General features: G+C 43.3%; 1 protein-coding gene across 1 annotated transcript; it reads left to right on the plus strand.

Annotated features, from left to right (window-relative positions):
- Positions 1-462: 462 nt before the first annotated feature.
- LOC127529980 (endonuclease domain-containing 1 protein-like) lies at positions 463-5,979 on the plus strand. The gene is made up of 2 exons (XM_051935422.1): positions 463-809; positions 5,386-5,979. The coding sequence occupies exons 1-2, from the start codon at positions 465-467 to the stop codon at positions 5,977-5,979; spliced, it is 939 nt and encodes a 312-aa protein (XP_051791382.1). The 5' UTR covers positions 463-464.
- Positions 5,980-21,109: the final 15,130 nt, after the last annotated feature.

Here is a 21,109-nt window from a genome sequence, read left to right on the forward strand (position 1 = left end):
TGCTCTAGAAATAAATGGTGTTGTTGTTGTTGTATCCTCACTAATCGTGGCAACGTGCTGCACGTCGATTAGCGCAAGTTAGAATTTCCCTCCACTCTGTACATGCGACCGTAAACATGGAAGGGGGGGGGGGCACATAATAGAAGAGTGTCTATCTAAACCTCCAGCGTGAAAGAGCATGTCAGTAGCTGAGTGTGCCCCTCAGTAACACCGTGGGATTGTCTCTGATTATTACCACTCTATCAAGTAAGAGACCATGAGGCAGGGCATCTTGGACTTTTTAGGAAGTTATCAAGTGTGAACGCTTTCCCCATATTGGTGTTTATGACAAAAGAGTGTGACTGCATTAGGCAAACATCAAAACCAAAGAAAAAAACACCAAGGTAGATGTGGTAAGAGCTGGTCAGCCTCTTGAAAAACTCCTGAGAGTCAGCAGACGCTCGGCAGAATTCATCAGCTGTTTGATGCACCCCATGGAGATGATGGTGATGATGAAGCTTCTCCCAGTCCTGTGTGCTGTGGTGCCCTCAGTTACCTTCTGGCTCGTGGAAGCAGAAGTTGTTAAAGTTGACTCTTTCAAGAACACTCAGTGTAAGGAGTTCTTCTACAAGGACAAGGAGCCATCTGGCATTGAGGACTCCAGTTACACCAGGATCTGCCAGCACTACCGCGGCCAGGCTTACTTCGCATCGCTCTACGACAAGAGCAGGCGCATCCCGTTGTACTCGGCCAGCAAGTTCAAGTTCAGCATCACGAATGAAAAATGCAAGAAAGGCAAAATTGACTCCAAGTGGAAGTACGAGCCACAGGTGGGTGTTGTGCCAACCATAAACCTCCACTGCCGGTGTGAATAGAGAGAAATTAACACAATGGTGGTGCTTTTCTTATCATGTAAGTTGGTGCTGCTCTTAATCGCTACACGACTGATCAGGGTAGCACGGTGGTGCAGTGGTTAGCACTACTGCCTCACAGCTTCAGAGTCCTGCCTTCAAAACACAAGTCGAGACGCTGACTGTGTGGAAAATGTAAGGTGGATGTGTGAATGTGTGTGGGGCTGGGGGGTGGGGGGTCACTGGGGTTAGGGGGGTCATCCTTACATTCCAAAAATGTGACTTGACTAACCACATTAAATTGAACCCATATGAGGGGATGGTGGCTTGTGATGGTCTCAGCTGATGGGCTTCTTCCTTCCTTAAACATAAAGATGTGCAGAGACATACAGGAGAAGCTCTGAATGCCAGCAGTTATCAGCGTCTAAAATGAAAATGGCTGTCATGCTGAAAGAAAGATAGGTAGGTGTGAATAGAAAGGAAAAGGTACAATAATATAGATAGATGGATATGAAAGGTACTATGTGATAGATAGATAGATAGATAGATAGATAGATAGATAGATAGATAGATAGATAGATAGATAGATAGATAGATAGATAGATATGAATAGGAACTATATTATATGATAGATAGATAGATAGATAGATAGATAGATAGATAGATAGATAGATAGATAGATAGATAGATAGATAGATAGATAGGAAGATAGATAGATAGGAAAGGCACTATAAGATAGATAGATAGATAGATAGATAGATAGATAGATAGGAAGATAGATAGATAGATAGATAGATAGGAAAGGCACTATATAATAGATAGATAGATAGATAGATAGATAGATAGATAGGAAAGGCACTATATAATAGATAGATAGATAGATAGATAGATAGATAGATAGATAGATAGATAGATAGGAAAGGCACTATATAATAGATAGATAGATAGATAGATAGGAAAGGCACTATATAATAGATAGATAGATAGATAGATAGATAGATAGATAGATAGATAGGAAGATAGATAGATAGGAAAGGCACTATATAATAGATAGATAGATAGATAGGAAAGGCACTATATAATAGAAGATAGATAGATAGATAGATAGATAGATAGATAGATAGATAGATAGATAGATAGATAGATAGATAGATAGATAGGCAATATATCATTGATAATAGTTAATAATCAATAATACTAGTATAGGCATTTAATATATCATATATAACTATTAAACGTTGTGTGTTTTTTTATAAGGTCCTTATCGTCCCTGGTCAGTTTCAGGAATTCAGTTAAATTCTTATTTAAACAGGTACACAGATATCAAGAGTAGTAGATGATCAAAACTCCCTTCCAGCTTCTTATGGCTTCCCTTCTCAATCCCAGTGCCTCATCTTCTTTCTCCCAGCAGCCCCAGCAGTAACATCTGAAGCTGCCTGGTGGTGCATTGATTCTGAGGCTGTTTGAATTTGAAGTCTTTTTCATGTACCGTTACTACAGTATAATAGATACATAGATAGATATAAAATGCACTACAGCATATGACAGATTGGTGGATAGGAGAGGCCCCTCATAACTAAGAGACAGAAAGACAGATATAAAAGACAGGATAGAGAGCTGTTTTACAGGCATCATCTAATACATAGACGAACATTTTCTAGCATGTTCCTTCTGAAGTGCTCAGATCACTTATTCACTTGCTGTGACATTCAGAGGAAGCTCATCAGATTTAGTTGAATCCAAGATGTTATTTCGGATAGTCTTCTTTACCTGCGTTCATCCTGGCACCACAGACAGACACATAGACAGACAGGCAGGCGGGTTTATTTGTTCATTGTATTTTGTGTTTTATATTTGTAATTAATTTAGATCACTTTGCAGAGATCTGTTTTCATTTTGACATTAAAGAGTCTTTGTCTGTCGATCAGTACCCTTGCTGAAGCCGAATGTTTAATGTATACACGTCTGGAGATGACCATGAGTGAATTTTGCTTAAAACTGGCTGGGAACAATTAAACGGCTCACCGAGTGACAGATTTATTAACCAATCCAATGCCTCTTGAAGGTGGCCGGTGCTCAGAGTAGGGCGAGGATTTTGAACTGTAAAGGCCAGAGGTGCTCTCATTGACCTGATGTGACAAACAGCAAGTGTCTGATTACAATGAACAGTCAAAAAGTCTCCTAAAAAACCCAATTGGACATATAAATGTGTGTCGCGTGTACAGAGAGCACATAGCAAACAAATTTACAAAATAGGACATAGCAGCTCGAGAAAAGGTCCAGAGAAGAGTGACAGGGCTGAGTCCAGGGCTACAGGGGATGAGTTATGAGGAAAGATTAAAAGAGCTGAGCCTTTACAGTTTATAAGTGGAGACCTGACTGACGTGTTTAAAAATTATGAGTGGAATTAGTGCAGTGGATTGATACGGTGACTTTAAAATGAGTTCATCAAGATCACGGGGACACAGTTGGAAACTTGTGAAGGGTAAATTTCACACCAACATTAGGAAGGTTTTCTTTACACAAAGAACAATAGACACTTGGAACAAGCGACCAAGTAGTGTGATAGACAGTAAGACGTTGGGGACTTTCAAAACTCTATCCATCCATTTTCCAACCCACTGAATCCGAACACAGGGTCAAGGGGGTCTGCTGGAGCCAATCCCAGCCAGCACAGGGTGCAAGGCAGGAACCAGTCCCGGGCAGGGTGCCAACCCACCGCAGGACACACACACACACACACAAGCACACACTAGGGACAATTTAGGATGCACAATCCACCTAACCTGCATGTGTTTGGACTGTGGGAGGAAACCCACACAGACACGGGGAGAACATGCAAACTCCACACAGGGAGGACCCGGGAAGCGAACCCAGGTCTCCTAACTGCGAGGCAGCAGCGCTACCAGTGGGCCACCTTTCAAAACTCGACTTGATGTTTTCTTTGGAAGAAATAACTGGATAGGACTGGCGAGCTTTGTTGGGCTGAATGGCCTGTTCTCGTCCAGAGTGTTCTAATGTTCTAATTTACAAAAACAAACCTTTCTGTAGCATCAGATTACACACTGGCATTGAACGGTATTATTGGACAAATGTTAAACGTGAACAATACGATTTCACAGGTGCCGTGTGTGCTCACTGTTGTTCAGCATTATGACGACAGTGTGGTGTAAGCTTGAAAGAAATGGCAGCCATATTCATGAAGATATGAACTACAAAATATGCATTTGAAGCAAACGGTGTGTCTGTCACACTTCGACAAAACACACTGGTGTTAAGAGAATGGATAATAAAGAATCACAGGATTTGCAGCTTTCAGTACTCAAAATGCCCAGATGAACAACTCCGCGTAACAACACCAGCAGAAGAAGAGATGAGGCTGCACGACATCCACTGTCTGACTGCAAGTCTAAATAACTAAAGAAATTTTAACATGGCTGTCTAATTAGAAATGCAAATATGTCATGACAGAATAGCCAGAATGTTTTAACACGTTGTATGTCCATGGACCACAATGCTTATCTACAGTAAACTCCGTTTGCTGGTATTGCATCATATAGTGATGCAATAGTTAAAATGATAGAAAGTTGATATAGCAGAGAGGGGGACTTCTCAAATAGTGTGGAGCCCAGTAGCTGCCGTGCCCCATGCTGGTACTCCTACAACAAGAGAGTTGCAGCAGTTCAGACATGACAACACCAAAGCCTGGACCAGGAGTTGTACTTCCATATGCAGTCAGATATGATCTGATCTTATGGATGCTGTGCAGAGTAAATTTGTAATTTACTGTAGAAACTCGGTCCCTGAAGGACAGCTGATCATTAATCACCACCCCAAGCTTGGATGGTGTTAGCAATAATGAAGTAAGCCAAACAGAGGTGAGGTGTTGAAAAACAGATGAGCTGAGATGACAAGAAGGTCCTTCTTTGCCAGGTTGTGCTTGAGATGGTGGTCCTTCATCCAGGCTGTAATATCAGTCAGACGTGCAGCGATTCTAGCAGTGGTCCTCTGGAATGAACGACAGGTACAGCTGCATGTCATCAAGATAAGAAAAACCATGGGACAGGATGACAGGGCCTAGTGAGGAAGTGTATAGACAGAAGAGGAGAGGGCCCAGTATTGGTCCTTGGCCCCCCAAGCTCCCCAGTACTTGCTTGGTGCACCATTGGCATCTCTTCTCGCTAGGACACACAGTACTGTTTGACCCAATCTACCTGAGTGCACATTCAGTGATGCCAAAGTCAGAGAGGGCGTCAAGCAGGACCTGGTGGTTTACCATGTTGACAGCAGATGAGAGATGTACCAGGGTGAGGACAAATGACATGTTGGTAGCCCTAGGCTGTTTTTTCCTGAATGAAGCTACCAACACCATGTTGGTAAAAACCAATGACACATCATAATGAGGACACAGAGAGGAGGAGAAATGTGACAAATGGGCTTGGCTGCTGTCACTGCAAATGGTCAGGTCATTTTGTGACCCTGAATGAATCACATCTCCTGCCATGATAGTTGTACACTGAAATTAATGATCTGATCGTTTTTTTTTTTTCCCTAGCTGGCTGATCCAAGTAAACACGGTGACATGTTGGACATCGATGACAATGTGAAAAAGGACACAAAAATTAAAGAAAGCCAACCAGTAGAGATCGAGTACTACAACCACACGTACTACAACACAAAGTACACCAGAGTGTATTTAACTCCCCCAGAATACCAGACGAGCACCTGCAGCCAAAGTGCGACCTACACTCTGACCAACGCGCCACCTATCCCCGCCGACTTTGAGACCACATGGGCGGACATCATTAAAGGGATCAAGATGGAGTTAAATGAAAGCTGCTATTTGGTCCATGGAGCCATTCCCTACAAGGAAGGCAAGTGGATTCCAGACAAGAAACACGAGCGAGTGGCTGTCCCAGAGCTCATATGGATGGCCTACTGCTGCCCGGGTATCCAGAAAGTGTTTCTCGGCCACAGTGATGGTGAGGAAACAATCAACTTTGAAGTGGCCAACAAGACGTTAAAGTTGAAACGCAGAGAAGTAATTGAGATTCTACTGCCGGAGCTGACTGCCATCCTGCAAACTAATTTGAATTTCATGGTCGGGATTTTCAAAAATGACTGTAAAAAGAGTGAGGGGTGGGTGTAGGCTCAGCAAAATGTGCAAACATCACCCAGCTTAGCACTCCTAAGGCCTGCAGGCCTGCTTCTGCAGTATTAATAGATACGAGTGCTGCAAGGATAGCCGCAAAATGAGATAATTAAAAAGGAAAGTCTATAATAAACAATGTTATTCATGTATTGTCTCCCGTGATTTCTGAGATTGAACTGAATTGAATTCAATGTGGCACCCAGGGTAGTGCTGTGTTGAGAAAAGGAGGTCTGGACATGTCAAAAGGGTGCTTGAGACCACCAAAATGAACCACAGAACAGGCCAGGACCTTCATTGGCCTGTCCTAAGGTACCTTAACCCCTAGGCAGCCAGTCCCCAACTACAACCTGCAGGGTTTAAAAGTTCCAAATGCAATCAAAGTCTCAAAATCTATCAAAAACTCTTACAAGGGAGAGAAAAAACATAAACCCCCAGCTTGTCAAGGCAATTCAAACAGTTATCTTTATAAATTAGGGGCTTTATTTAAAAAAGAAAAATAAAGGCAATCCAAGGCAAACAATTTTAATGCATAATTCGGAAGCAAATCCAAATACAGGAGCAAAAAAAGCTGTGTGAAAAAGTAAGTACACCCCATGTGGACTTTTTCAACGTGTTTGAATGGGCAGACATTACATCTGCAAATAAAGGTGATCTACTTGAACAAATGACACATTGAATTGACACAGCCTGTTCATTTTTATAATTTAAATGGACAAAAATGCAAACTTGTCACGTGGAAAAAGTAAGCCCACCCATCCAAATCTTATTACTTCAAATCAGATGTTTCCAGATGTGGTGCCCAATGATTAGAACTTCCTTAGGGAGTCTGCAGTTGGACCTGACTGTCTTATTTAAACCTCAGATGTCGAGGGTCTGGTGTTCTCTTTGCGTTTGATGTGTGTGGCGTCATCATGCCAACATCATCAGAGCCCTCCAAGTTCTTCAGGAGGAAGGTTGGGGATGTCTAGGACTTTGGCAAGGAATTTCTAAAGATCATCAAATTATTTGAAGTCGATCATTTCAGTGTAAGGAAAATAATCTACTAGTGGTGTCAGTTTCAGTGCTGTTTTGTCCAGCACTGGCCAGCCTACCAAATTCAACCCAAGAACTGACCGTACCATTGGATACTTTATGAAGTCTCCAAGAACCCCCAAAATGCCATCACGGTATCTTCAAGTAACTTTTCCAACAGTTGGTGTAGAGAAAAGCCAAGCAAAATGACACCTTTTATTGGCTAACTAAAAAGATTACAATATGCAAGCTTTTGAGGCAACTCAGGCCCCTTCTTCAGACAGGAAGGTGTCATTTTGCTTGGCTTTTCTCTACATTCATAATGGCTAACACGGTACAACACCCTAGTACAACAGTTGGTGTCAAAGAGCAGGTGACTGCAATAACATAACGTAAATAAAATAACAGTGGGAGGTCAAGCTTTTAGTTACGGGGTCCTGTGGAATGTCTGCCTGCTACTATAAGAGATGCCCCCTCGGTCTCAGCTTTTAAATCCCAGCTGAAGACTCACAACTTCAGTTTAGCACACCTTGACTAGAGCTGCTGATTATCTGTACAGACTGCATATCTCTGTTGTTAGTCATTAGCACTAAAACATAAGTAACATGATAGTTAGAATTTGTTACTAACCCTCGCCTATTCTGTTTCTCTTCTTGATACTCAAATGTGGCACTTAGTGCCACTGCCCACCTGCCAAGTTCTTTGTTTTGCCTGCATAAGGTAAAGTCATCTCTGATGGAGGCTTGCAGGAGTCGTGGGGTAGAGGGGTCCTTTCATCGGATTGGCTGGCCCAGCGCTCTCTCAGCTGTGGAATGGCTAATTGGGGTAGGCAGCTTGGTGGATGAGGTCTCCAGGACTCTCTGAACAAATCCAAATTATATTATGTGATGTCATCTACTGTTAAATTCTGCTCTGTACTTGTAATATTTCTGTTATATTGTATTGAGGATTACTTGTGTTCTTTTCTATATTTATTGTATTGACCCCCTTCTTTTTGACACCCACTGCACGCCCATCCTACCTGGAAAGGGGTCTCTCTTTGAATTGCCTTTCCCAAGGTTTCCTCCACTTTTTCCTTACAAGGGTTTTTTTGGGAGTTTTTTCTTTTCTTCTTAGAGAGTCAAGGCTGGGGGGCTGTCAAGAGGAGAAGGACCTGTTAAAGCCCATTGCAGCACTTCTTGTGTGATTTTGGGCTTTATAAAAATAAATGGTATGGTATTGTATTGTACAATCAGAAAGAGATCTCACAAAGTTGAGGTGTGCTGTCCAACAAAAACATCAGAGCAAGACGCCAGTTTGAATATCTAGGCAAAGACCAGACTTTCTGGAACAACGTGCTCAGGACAGACGGATCAAAGATAAGAGTTGTTTGACCACAGTAACAGCAGACATGCTTGGTGCAAACCAAAGACAGCACTTTAGGAGAAGAACCTCATAGCAACTGTGAAGGACGGTGGTAGAAATGTTCAGTTTGGGATTGCTTTGCTGCCTCAGGCCTTGGGTCAACAATGAATTCTGCATCAAACCAAAGGAGGAGAATTTGGAAACATCTGCCCAAAAGTTGAACTTGAAATGAAAATGGACTTTTCAACACATACATGATCTGAAGCACACTAGCAAATCTACCAAGAAATGTCTCAAAAAGAAGAAATGGACTGGCCAAGTCAAAGCCCTGATTTGAATCCCATTGAAATGTCTGAAACAGGTGGGACACGCAAGAAAACCCACCAACATCTTGCAACTGAAAGTAAATGGTAAATGGAGGAGCGATCCAAAATGTCACAGAGTCGACGTCAGAGACTGGTGGGTAGTTATGGGAAATGCCGAGAAGAAGTCATTTCTGCTAAAGGGGGCGATACCAGCTTCTGAGGCCAAGGGTGGGCTTACTTTTTCCCCAGTAGACCACTACATTGAGTTATATTATTGTGGAATAAATGTATTTTTATTCAAGTTGGCCACCTTTATCTGTAGGCACTGTCGGCCTGATCAAATATGTCAGCAGTTTCAATGGGACGAATTTTCTTTTTCACGTGACTGTCAAAAAACAGAGAAGCTAAAGAGAAAGCAGCTCTCATGACGCAACACCTTACTGCCCTGTTTCGGACAGCGTCTGTTCCCCAGCTTATGTTTATTACCCTTTTCTGTGTCTTCTTTGTTTATAATAATAATAATACATTTTATTTATATAGCTCCTTTCCCATGCTCGTGGTAAAGTACCCTAGGTTCTTGTCTATAAGCCGGACTCGTGTATAAGCCGGAGACCAAAAATCATACGAATTTTTAAAATAAAATCTTATCATAGATAAGCCGGACTCATGGATAACGTACTATAACCTATAACTAATAGAAGGGAGGGAGGTCAGTGGTCTCACTCGCACCCATTTCATTTCTTTAAGGGGGGAGAGAGTGTGAGATATTGGCGTCTCTCTCACTCCCTGCATGGCGCGGTTGGAGCGGCCGGAGCGCGTTCTTTCTGCTCTGGGCGTCGCCGAGTCAACACGCGCGCGTAGCGGTCATTTAAATTGTGATTTTATATGTAAGCATATTTAAATATATATCGCAGATTTTTTGCTGGTTCGCGGACTTCTGCGGACAATGGGTCTTTTAATTTCTGGTACATGCTTCCTCAGTTGGTTTGCCCAGTTGATTTCATACAAGGGACGCTATTGGCAGATGGCTGAGAAGCTACCCAACTTACTTTTCTCTTTCTCTCTTGCGCTGACTTTTTCTGATCCTGACGTAGGGGGATTGAGCAGGGGGGCTGTTCACACACCTAGACGATACGGACGCTCGTCTAAAAATGCTGAAAGATTATCTTCACGTTGCTATCTTTTGTAAAGCTGATTCCTGAAACGACATGCTGCACAGTGCTTCTATAATGGGCTAGAATTCAGTATTCTAAAGAAAATGACATTTCGGTGTGTTGCTTAGTGTACTGGGCTATAAACCAGTGTTTTAAAGAAAAGGTAGAATTTCTGGAAAATTCTGCTACAGGTTATTGCTGATGGCTATCTACAGGACACAAATATTTACCTGTCTTGCTAAAGAGTCACCTGCTTTGAATAGTCAGCCTGCTTTGATTTAGTATCTTATCTACACACAATGTGGGGATACAGAACTGTCTGCATCCTTGGAAAATTAACGAGTTCTGGGGACATTGGTTTCTAATCAAGTACTCAAAGTAAATGTGTTTACACTATTTGTTATACAGAGTAAATTGGCTTGCACCATTATTTTCACTGATTACAATGTTCATCTATGCAGAAATTGAAGCATGTATATATTTCTGGGAAAAGGAGAATAAAGGAAGAAGAGAACAGAGAAGTATGGTCTGAGACTTGGGACTGCTGTCTGTTTCTTTTATGCTTTACACCATATTGCTGTGGCTACACCCTGTAGCAACAGTGACTTGTACCTGGCCCAGGTTCCCCTAGGCCTGAGGTCGGTAACACTTCCATCCATCCATTTTCCAACCCGCTGAATCCGAACACAGGGTCACGGGGGTCTGCTGGAGCCAATCCCAGCCAACACAGGGCACAAGGCAGGAACCAATCCCGGGCAGGGTGCCAACCCACCGCAGGACACACACAAACACACCCAAACACCTTCGCATACTTAAAAGCTCGAAGGGCACGTATTGATTTTTGACTGAAAAACAAACTCTGTCTCTCTCTCTCTCTCTTTCTATCTCTCTCTGTCTCTCTCTCTCTCTCTCTCTCTGCTCCTGACCGAGGGGGTGTGAGCTGCCGCCTTCAACAGCTTTGTGCCGCGGTGCTTCGCATACTTAAAAGCCAAACAGCACCATTGATTTGTTTGCTAGAGATTGTTTTCTCTATCTCTGTGACATTCTGTGCTCCTGACACGCACTCCTTTGAAGAGGAAGATATGTTTGCATTCTTTTAATTGTGAGACAGAACTGTCATCTCTGTCTTGTCATGGAGCACAGTTTAAACTTTTGAAAAAGAGACAAATGTTTGTTTGCAGTGTTTGTATAACGTTCCTGTCTCTCTACAACCTCCTGTGTTTCTGCGCAAATCTGTGACCCAGGCATGACAATATAAAAATAACCATATAAACATATGGTTTCTACTTCGCGGATTTTCTTATTTCGCGGGTGGCTCTGGAACGCAACCCCCGCGATGGAGGAGGGATTACTGTATAAGTCGATATTCTATTTTTTCATTTTCACAACTTTTTTCCTTAGATAAGCCACGGCTTATAGACAAGAACTTAGGGTATTCATTTTTTGACATTTATTGTATTCATGTATATTGAATTTTTGTGTTTTGTGGACTTGAGAATGGCATGTGACTACATCCCTTGGGGTGTAACGTGGGGGTACCGGGCCTGCTGCTGCCGGCTATTCAGGGCCTGTACAACCAGAGCGAGAACTTGGTTTGCATTGCTGGCCGTATGTCAGACTCATTCCTGCTGGGTGTTCGACTCTGCCAGGGCTGCCCTCTGCCTGTTCATAATTTTAATTTGCAGAATTTTGAGGTACAACCAAAAAGTGGAAGGTGACATCAGGGTTGCGTCTCTGGTTTTTGCAGATGATGTGCTCCTGCTGGCCTCATCGGGTGGTGACTGGTGTACGGTGGTGGCAGTCTGGAGCTGAGCGTAGAGCATCGGCTGGGGTGAGGATCAACACCTTCAAATCCAAGGTCAGGGTTCTCTAATGGAGAAGGGTGGAGTGTCCTCTCAGGGTTGGGGAGGGAGGTGCTGCCTTAAGAAGAGAAGTTAAATAATAGTCATTAGCACTAAAACATAAGAAATATGATAGTTGGAATTTGTTACTGACCCTCAGCTGTACTGTTTCTCTTCTCGGTACTCAAATGTGGCACTTGGTGCCACGGCCCTCCTGCCAAGTTGTTTGCCTGCCTAAAGTAAAGTCATCTCTGATGGAGGATCACAGGAGTCGTCGGGTAGAGGGATCCTATCATCGGATTGGCTGGCCCAGCGCTGACTCAGCTGTGGAATGGCCAATAGGGGGAGGCAGCTTGATGGCCGAGGAGTCCAGGACTCTCTGAACAAATCCAAATGCTATTATGTGATATCATCTACTGCTGAATTCTGCTCTGCACTTGTAATATTTTTATTTTTGTACTGTATTGAGGATTACTTCTTTTCTGTGTATTGTATTGTATTTTATTGTATTGACCTCCTTCTTTTTGACACCCACTGCACGCCCAACCTACTTGGAGAGGGTCTCTCTCTCTGAATTGCCTTTCCTGAGGTTTCTTCCATTTTTTCCCTACTAGTGTTTTTTTGGGAGTTTTTCTTTGTCTTCTTAGAGCGTCAAGGCTGGGGGGCTGTCAAGAGGCAGGGTCTGTTAAAGCCCATTGCGGCACTTCTTGTGTGATTTTTGGGCTAAACAGAAATAAATTGTATTGTATTGTATTATAAATGAAGTACATAGCTGACCAAAGTGTTGGTAGAGCTGCAGTTCAGCCATTCACTTCAATCTTCACTCTGTGATGCAAGTGAGGGTGTAGCTGCTGCATCTTTTAAATCTGCTGTGTTAACAGGCCTGGTGTGGCTCTAAAATCTTATCAAAGTGGGCTTTATCCTACACCTGCACAGGCATTGATTTAACGGGTGGCGTGACGTGGCCAATTCCAAAAAAAACCCATACATTTCACATCCTATACAGTGCCCTCCATAATGTTTGGAACAAAGACACATTTTTCTTTGATTTCCCCCTGTGCTCCACAGAAAATAAAAATTACAAATCAAGCAATTCAGACATTGTGATTAAAGTGCACACTGCAGACTTTCATTTAAGGGGATTTGCAGACATTTTGCACACACCACGTAGAAATGACAACACTTTCTCTACACAGTCCCCTCATTTCTGGACACCACAATGTTTGGGCCAATTGGCATCACTGGTGTTTGTGACTCCTCAGGTGGGCATCAGTCCCTCATTAGATACCTCGGCCTGCTTCTATCCTTTGAAGTCTGTAGCTGCCATTGTTCAACATGAAGACAAGAGCTGTGCCAATGGAAGTGAAAGAAGCCAAGTGTCACGGATGAGCGGGGACACTGCCCGGCCGGGACACCTGGACAGTCCCCGAGTTGGACGATACTTCTCCTCGGCCACAAGAGGGCAGCCGCCCGGGCCTAATTGGGGGCCACAGGAATGGAGCCAGGACACTCACCACTGTGAGAAGACGTGGCCTCCGCCAGGGGGCGCCCGGACAGTTAGGGAGTCCTGGATGGCAGCACTTCCGCCACACCAGGAAGTGCTGCCGAAAGTAATCCCAAGGGCACCCGGTGTGCTTCCAGGTACTCTCCTGACACTTCCGCCACACCAGGAAGGGATGTCATGGGGAGCACCTGGGGCTCATCCGGGTCGTAATAAAAGGGGCCGTTGGGTTGGGAGGAAGAAGACGAAGCTTGTGAGGAGGGCGAGAGGAGGTCGAAGGTGAAAGAGAAGAAGAAGGAGAAGAAGAGAAAGAGAAAGAAGAAGAGAGAAAGAGAGAGAAGGTTGAAGGTGAGAAGAGAAGGAAAGAGAAAGAGAAGAAGAAAGGGTTGGTGAAGGAAGGCATTGTGGTGCTGTAGGAAAATAAAGAAGTGTGTTTTGGACATTCTGGTGTCTGTCTGTCTGTGTCTGGGGGTATGCTTTCCACACAAGATGAGGCCGAAAAATGAAGTAAACCATTAGAGACATCAGGAACACCTTAGGATGACCAAAATCAACTATCTGAAATATCAGCAAGAACAATGAACACACTGGTGGGCTCAGTAATCACAAAGGGACTGGTAGGCCAAAGAAGACCTCAAATGCCTGTCTGGCAGATCATACACAGTCTTCATGTGTGTGTGTCAGAGACGACTATCAGCAGAAGACTTCATGAAGAGAAGCACAGAGGACACTCTGCAAGATGGAAACCACTAAAACAAGATGGTAGATTACAGTTTCTGAAAAAAGGACTTCAAAGAGCCTGCAGAATTCTGGGAAAAGGTCTTGTGATCAGACAAAACAAAGATGAACCTGATCAGGGTGATACCAACAGCAAAGTGTGGAGACTGAAAGGAACTTCCCGAGATCCAAAGCAGACCACCTCATCTGTTAAACATGGTGATGGGGGAGTTATGGCTTGGGCATGTATGGCTGCCACAGGTCCTGGCCCACTTCTCTTCATTGATGATGGAACTTCTGACTGCAGTGGCACAAGGAATTCAGAGGTGTAGGGAAACATCTGATCTGATCAAGTTCCTGTAAAGGCCTCCAAACTCAGTGGACGGTGCTTCATCCAACAAGAAGATAATGAGCCAAACAGACTGCGGAGGCATCATAGGAGTTTATCAAAGCTCATACATGGAAAATTCTTGAATAGCCAAGCCAGCCACCCAGTCAATCCAATTGAGCAGGCCTTCCATATGCTGAAGAGAAAACTGAAGGTGACAAGCCCTCCCGAAACAAGCAGGAGCTGAAGATGGCTACATTAGGGAGAATCACCAGAAAAGACCCTCAGCCCCTGGTGATGTCTGTGAATCACAGACTACAAGTAGTCATTGCATATGAGGGACATGCGACAAAGTCCTAAATGTAATGGCTTTAATAGACCTGCCATTACTGTGTCCCAAACATTAGGGTGCCCTGAAATGGGGGGCCGTGTAGAAAAAGTGCTGTGTGACTGAAATGTCTGCAAATCCCCTTAAATGAAAGCCTGCAACGTGCACTTTAATCACGATGTCTGAACTGTTTGATTTGTAATTTTAAACTGTGGAAGAGAAATCAAGGCAAGATGTGTCTTTGTCTGAAACACTATGGAGGACACTGTATAGTCTTACATGAGACTCCCCTTCACAAACCTTTGCTTATCTTCCACTGGATATTAAAACTGATCCATACAAACCTTTTTAAATTACCAAAAAGACTAATTCTGTAAGCAGCCCGAAAGCTAAAGCCACACCTAACTAAGCTTTAGCTAAGCTAGTTGTCACGTCAAGACACATCATGATGAGCCTTTGGCAGCCCACTGTGTATGGTGAAGGTGTTTCCCATGTCTGTCTGATCTCTAAGAGGGTCTCCGGTTGGTCAGCATTGCACTTAACTTAACTAAGTCAACATACTGAAGATACTATTGATGTTCCCCAAGGATTGGTGTTCAGCCCCTTACTGCTTTTAATATATCTACTCACTTTAGGTGATATTTTTAAGAAATTTTGAATTAATTTTCACTGTTATGCAGACGATACTAAGCTCTGTATCTACAAGGCCCCACTCTGTCCTTCCTTGTTCCTGCCTCAAAGGTTGGTAAAATCTCGGGGTTTTTTTTTCAAATTTCCTCCATCTCAATAGCCATAAGACAAAGAGGTTCTCCTCACTGGCTCCAAGTCTGCTTTATCAAAATCACTTAACATCGATGGTACCTCAGTCTACCCTTTCCCTCAGGTTAAGAGTTTGGGAGTTATCTTTGATTGTACTCTGTGTTTGAATCCCATATTAATAATGTTGCATGATCATCTTTTTTTCCATCACCGTAGCATTGGACGCCTGCGACCCTCCCTCATACTAAATAGCACCGCTATTGTGACTCACACGTTGGTCACTTCCCTCATCCATCCATCCATCCATTGTCTCCCGCTTATCCGAGGTCGGGTCGCGGGGGCAGCAGCTTGAGCAGAGATGCCCAGACTTCCCTCTCCCCGGCCACTTCTTCTAGCTCTTCCGGGAGAATCCCAAGGCGTTCCCAGGCCAGTCGAGAGACATAGTCCCTCCAGCGTGTCCTGGGTCTTCCCCGGGGCCTCCTCCCAGTTGGACGTGCCCGGAACACCTCACCAGGGAGGCGTCCAGGAGGCATCCTGATCAGATGCCCGAGCCACCTCATCTGACTCCTCTCGATTGATTATTTTAATTATCTTCTCTTTGGTCTTCCGCATAAGCTTCCCCATAAACCCCAGCTTGTTTACAACTCAGCTGCCCATATTATAACTCAGACCTCTTCCATACAACACATTACTCCATCTCTTAAGCAGCTTCATGGGCTTCCTGTAAAATTTCAAATTGATTTTAAAATTCTTTTACTTACCTTTCGAAGCTCGTCCTAACCTTGCTCCACTATACCTCTCTGACTTCATGCATGCTGTCACAAGTGGCTGGGGGGACGCCTGGAAGGACCGGGTGGTGGCGTATTCGTCCTCCGGGCCATGAGGGGGCAACCGCCCTGGATCAGGAGAGGACCACGGGAGAGGAGCAAGGAGGCTCAAGCATGTTGGGGCCCGTGGCCACTGTCAAGGGGTGCCCCGAGCCTCAGAGAGCCCAGGAGGCATTCACTTCCACCACACCCGGGAAGATGGATGAAGAGCCTTCCAGGGACGCCCAGAGTGCTTCCGGGTGCAAGGGCAGCACTTCCGCCACACCGGGAAGTGCTGCCGGAAGAATGTCATCAGGCACCTGGAGCACGTCCGGGTGAGAATAAAAGGGGCCACCTCCCTACAATTGGGGAGCTAGAGTCGGGAGTGGGAGCAGAACAAAGCTCCCGTGGAGAGAGGAAAGGCGGCTCACGGACATTTAAAGAGAGACCAGTGTTAAAGGTGGTTAGTGCTGAGAAGCACTGTGTGCTGTGTGGGACTGTGTGCAAATTGGAGAAAATAAACGTGTACTTTTGGATAAAGATGTGGTCTCAGTCTGGTGGTGTCTGGTGGCATGTCTCACAATGCTTATACCCCCAACCACAATCCCAATGCTATTAGTCACGTGGGCTTGAGGACGCTGCTGCTAGGCAAACAGCGCACTGTCTTTTCTTGCATGTACGCTGGAGGATTCCACCAGGTGGCAGTGTGGGAAATCATCACTGGAAGGAAACAACATCTGGTTTCATTGTGTTGTGAGTTGAGGGACAAAGATGTTTCAAATTCTTTGCATTCTGATGCGGTTGTGAAGATGCAAAAAATAAAAACAAAAGACATCAACAGCGAAACAGAAGATGGTATGTGAGACGTTTAAAAGTATTGCGTCACTATGATGGAGAATATGCGACACTTGTATTGCCTATGCGAGAAATGGATGAAGAAAAGCACCACAAATACTGTACATTCGCATGTCAGCATTTAAGTTTGATGATTTGCTTCAATGCATCGATCCATTCATCAAACATCAAAGCATGCAGATTGATCCTGTTCAAGCTGCATTGCATATTTTTCATCTGACATAAGACACTAATTCATCTCTAAAATGGACCTTATAAGTCATAACTCCTCCGAAAACAAACTTAATGAGACAGGCAACAGCTAAGTTACAGGATTGCTAAACAGCATGGATTGAGAGTATAAAAAGAAAGTACATAAGGAAGTTCTTCATGTGGGCTGCCCTGAATATTATCTCTCTATTACAGCATATAAAAAAATCCTGCAATGAGACTTTTTGGAAGATTTTTTCAAGTCTCACAAGAAGAGACTTTGGCCATGAGATTTTTTCAAGTCGCACCCTCCTCTCAACCATATTCAACCACGCAGACGGTCCTCTCACCTCTCATTCGTGTGAATGCTTTTGGCAGACATTGTTTCTGCTCTCTCAGTTCTTATAAATTTTAACGTGTTCCTCACTTTAAGTTCCCAATTAAAGAAGACGTATTATGTCCAAATCTTATTGAAGAATTTCATCACAAAGGGTTATCAAGAGAAAAAATGAGTACACGGACAATCCTAGCACCGAGAAACGATGAAGGCAAACGAATTAACGCCAAAAATGTCAATCGGTTACACAGCAAATTGGTTAAATGCGTATCAATAGACTGTGCTGAAACAGTTGGTGGTGATCGTGTGGAAGATGAAAACATCAACTTACAATATCACGAAGAATATCTACAACCTTCCACTGCACGAATTACTGTAGAAAGAAGGACGTATCCAAGAAAGGTAATGTAATACATCTTCAGGGGATAACATTAGACAACAAAGGAGATCTTGATGTGTCATTCATATGAAAACGTTAACAGTTTTCTGTTAGAATAGCTTTTGCAAAGACAGTTAACAAATCTAAGAGCCAAACATTTGAAAAAGTCGTTTTATTTAATAGAGAGAAAGAAACGAAATTCATTCACGAGCAGTTATAGATAGATAGATAGATAGATAGATAGATAGATAGATAGATAGATAGATAGATAGATAGATAGATAGATAGATAGATAGATAGATAGATAGATAGATAGATACTTTATTAATCCCAGGGGGAAATTCACATATTCCAGCAGCAAAAATATTAAATTAAAGAGTAATAAAAAATGCAGATAAAAAAACAGACAATAACTTGAATAATGTTCAACGTTTACCCCCTCTGGTGGAATTGAAGAGTCGCATAGTTTGGGGGAGGAATGATCTTCTCAGTCTGTCAGTGGAGCAGGACGTTGTGTTGTCACGATGAAAGTCCAAAAACGGGATCACAATTCAATGCGATATTGATGAAACTTTTATTCAAAAAATTGTTTTACAGTAAAAGTATAAGTTTAAAAAGTATTTGCATTAATTTCAAAGCCAAACAGAACAAAATTGTATTACGCAACGAAAACCTCTAACACAACATGAAACATAATTTACTTTCAAATTATTACGTTTTACTATTTTTTAAAATGGTTAATTACTCGCTTTAATGTAAAATACAGGTGCTGGTCATAAAATTAGAAAATCATGACAAAGTTGATTTATTTCAGTAATTCCATTCAAAAAGTGAAACATGTATATTAGATTCATTCATTACACACAGACTGATGTATTTCAAATGTTTATTTCTTTTAATGTTGATGATTTGTGTCATGATATTCTAATTTTATGACCAGCACCTGTAGTTCTATTATGCATATGCAACAATTCCCATGAAAATAAAAATCTGTTTAAATTCTATATCCGCATCCCCATACGTGAGCGACAGAACCACAAAGAGACTAGTGCGTAGTGTGGGCAGGGGGGTTAGCGAGTGAAGCGAGCGGGGGGCAAGGCCTCCTAGTGTCAAATATAAATAAGCCAATAAGGAGCAACAAAGAAACATTACAACAAAAAAAAAAACCAAAGAGCCCCATATTTTGGGTACTCTATATAAACAGAAAATGAATCATATAACATAATAGACCCACTGAGAGAGTAAACTGCCTTGGGTGCAGGAAAAAGACTGAAATAAAGCCAAACCTAAACAAGGCAGGGCAGAGAGAGGCTTGAGGTAATGTTTAACAAACAACGCTCCCCATTAACCTCCAGCATCAGCAAGGTGTCATAACCCTCAGGTTCTGACCACACCAGCAGTCTTATCCCAGATGGTAATGAGATTTGCTGTGGCTTTGTAAATATTTGCTTTCAACATTAAGGGCCGCATCCCACCTGTTAACCAAAGGAAATATGGCAGCAATCGCACTCGGAACAAAAACTTTCTATTCATATGAGGGACAGAAGGAAATTAAATGTACAAATAATGAAACATATTCTCAAATCTGCTTAATAAAATTGATGGCCACTTAGGGCCAGAGCCTAACCACATCTGCACTTAGCCAAATCAGGAAACAGCTGAGGACTTGACGCCAGTCCATCTCCGGGCCGACTCAGGACAAACCTTCACTCAAACTCACCCCAAGTGCATGTTTTTAGTGAGTCGGGCAGGAAATCCCATGTGGATATGGGGATAACATGCTAACTATACGCAGAAAATGGGCGCAGGAATTTAAACCGAGGTTCCTGGATATACGAGTCAGTGGCACCATTATGACAAGTTTATAGGTATTGTCACACACGTGTGCATGGGAGGCAGCTAAAAGGCCTGGAAGAAGGTAATTCCCGATCAGACCAGAGGGGTGGCAGAGTGCAATGACCCTGTCTCTTTTTTTCACCATAGACCAAATGTGAGAAATTCCGCCAGGGCCCTTGAAGGTCATTTCCGGCATTTCTGTACCAAACCTCAGTTCTGTTTTTGGACTCTTGTCTGTAAAGACCACTTTTTCGCAACCTTTTCGCTTCAGCAGCCATTTTCCAAGTATACAGGAGGCTGCCCCAAACCTCTTTTTGTGCTCAATTATTTATCACAACATCCAGTAATTTAAAAACATAGACGAGACGAGGAAGATGACATCCAGAACAAAAGGTAAGAGATGACACAAAGTAGATCAGAAAGGGAACGTGTTGAAGTGTGTCTGGGGTCTGTGCGCAGGTGCAGGAAGCTCAGACCTCGTGAGTGTAGATGTCGAGGAGAAAAGCCATACGGCTGTGAAGTGCTGAATGGGGCGATTGACTGATTGCTCGTTTACGTGCACAAGAGCGGTTGGCACTGCCATTCCACAGTCTGTAAAGCAAGTCTGGTTGCACTTTGTGACATTTGTAGTTGGCGCACCCACCATATGACAAACCTCAAGATCCGAGATAGGGACCCAAGTGCAGCCAGCCATGCAACGGGTGACGTGTGACACTTGGACAAGCCTTAATGTTATTTTATTGATTTGGTTCAAAGGCGCACTCTGTAAGCTCAAATGCAAACTCACCTTTAGCTAACATGGGATTTGTTTTGTAATTCAATTGATCCAAGTGTTACACTGCATTTTGCCTAAGGGGATCTACGTGCAGGACACGTGTATACCAGCTTGAGCTGTGTTATACAAAGCATCCCATGACATTCACAGAGTGGGATTCATACACTCATAGAATGTGAATCCCTCAATGGTTTGATTTATTACAGGGTGGGTCAAAATTATGTTAACACTAATGGTATCGCTATATATATAGTCAGTCAATCAGTCAGTCAGTCATTTTCCACCCCACTATATCCTAACACAGGGTCACGGGGGTCTGCTGGAGCCAATCCCAGCCAGCACAGGGCGCAAGGCAGGAACTAATCCCGGGCAGGACACCAGCCCACCACAGACTACGTACACAGTGATCCCTCGCTATATCACTCTTCGACTTTTGCGGCTTCACTCTATCGCGATTTTTTCTCATACACGCTTACGTCACTACGCATGCGCTTTCTGAGAACTTTTATCTAAGCCCCACGATGGCTCCTAAACGTGCTGCTTTTTCTAAGCCTTCTGACAATGAAACTAAGCTCCGGAGGAAGATGCTTACCATCCAGGAGAAGGTGAAATTCTTGGATATGATCAAAGATGGCAATACCCTACAAAAGCCTCCTCACGCG

Source organism: Erpetoichthys calabaricus, chromosome 12 (assembly GCF_900747795.2).
Source record: "Erpetoichthys calabaricus chromosome 12, fErpCal1.3, whole genome shotgun sequence".
Classification (NCBI taxonomy): Eukaryota; Metazoa; Chordata; class Cladistia; order Polypteriformes; family Polypteridae; genus Erpetoichthys; species Erpetoichthys calabaricus.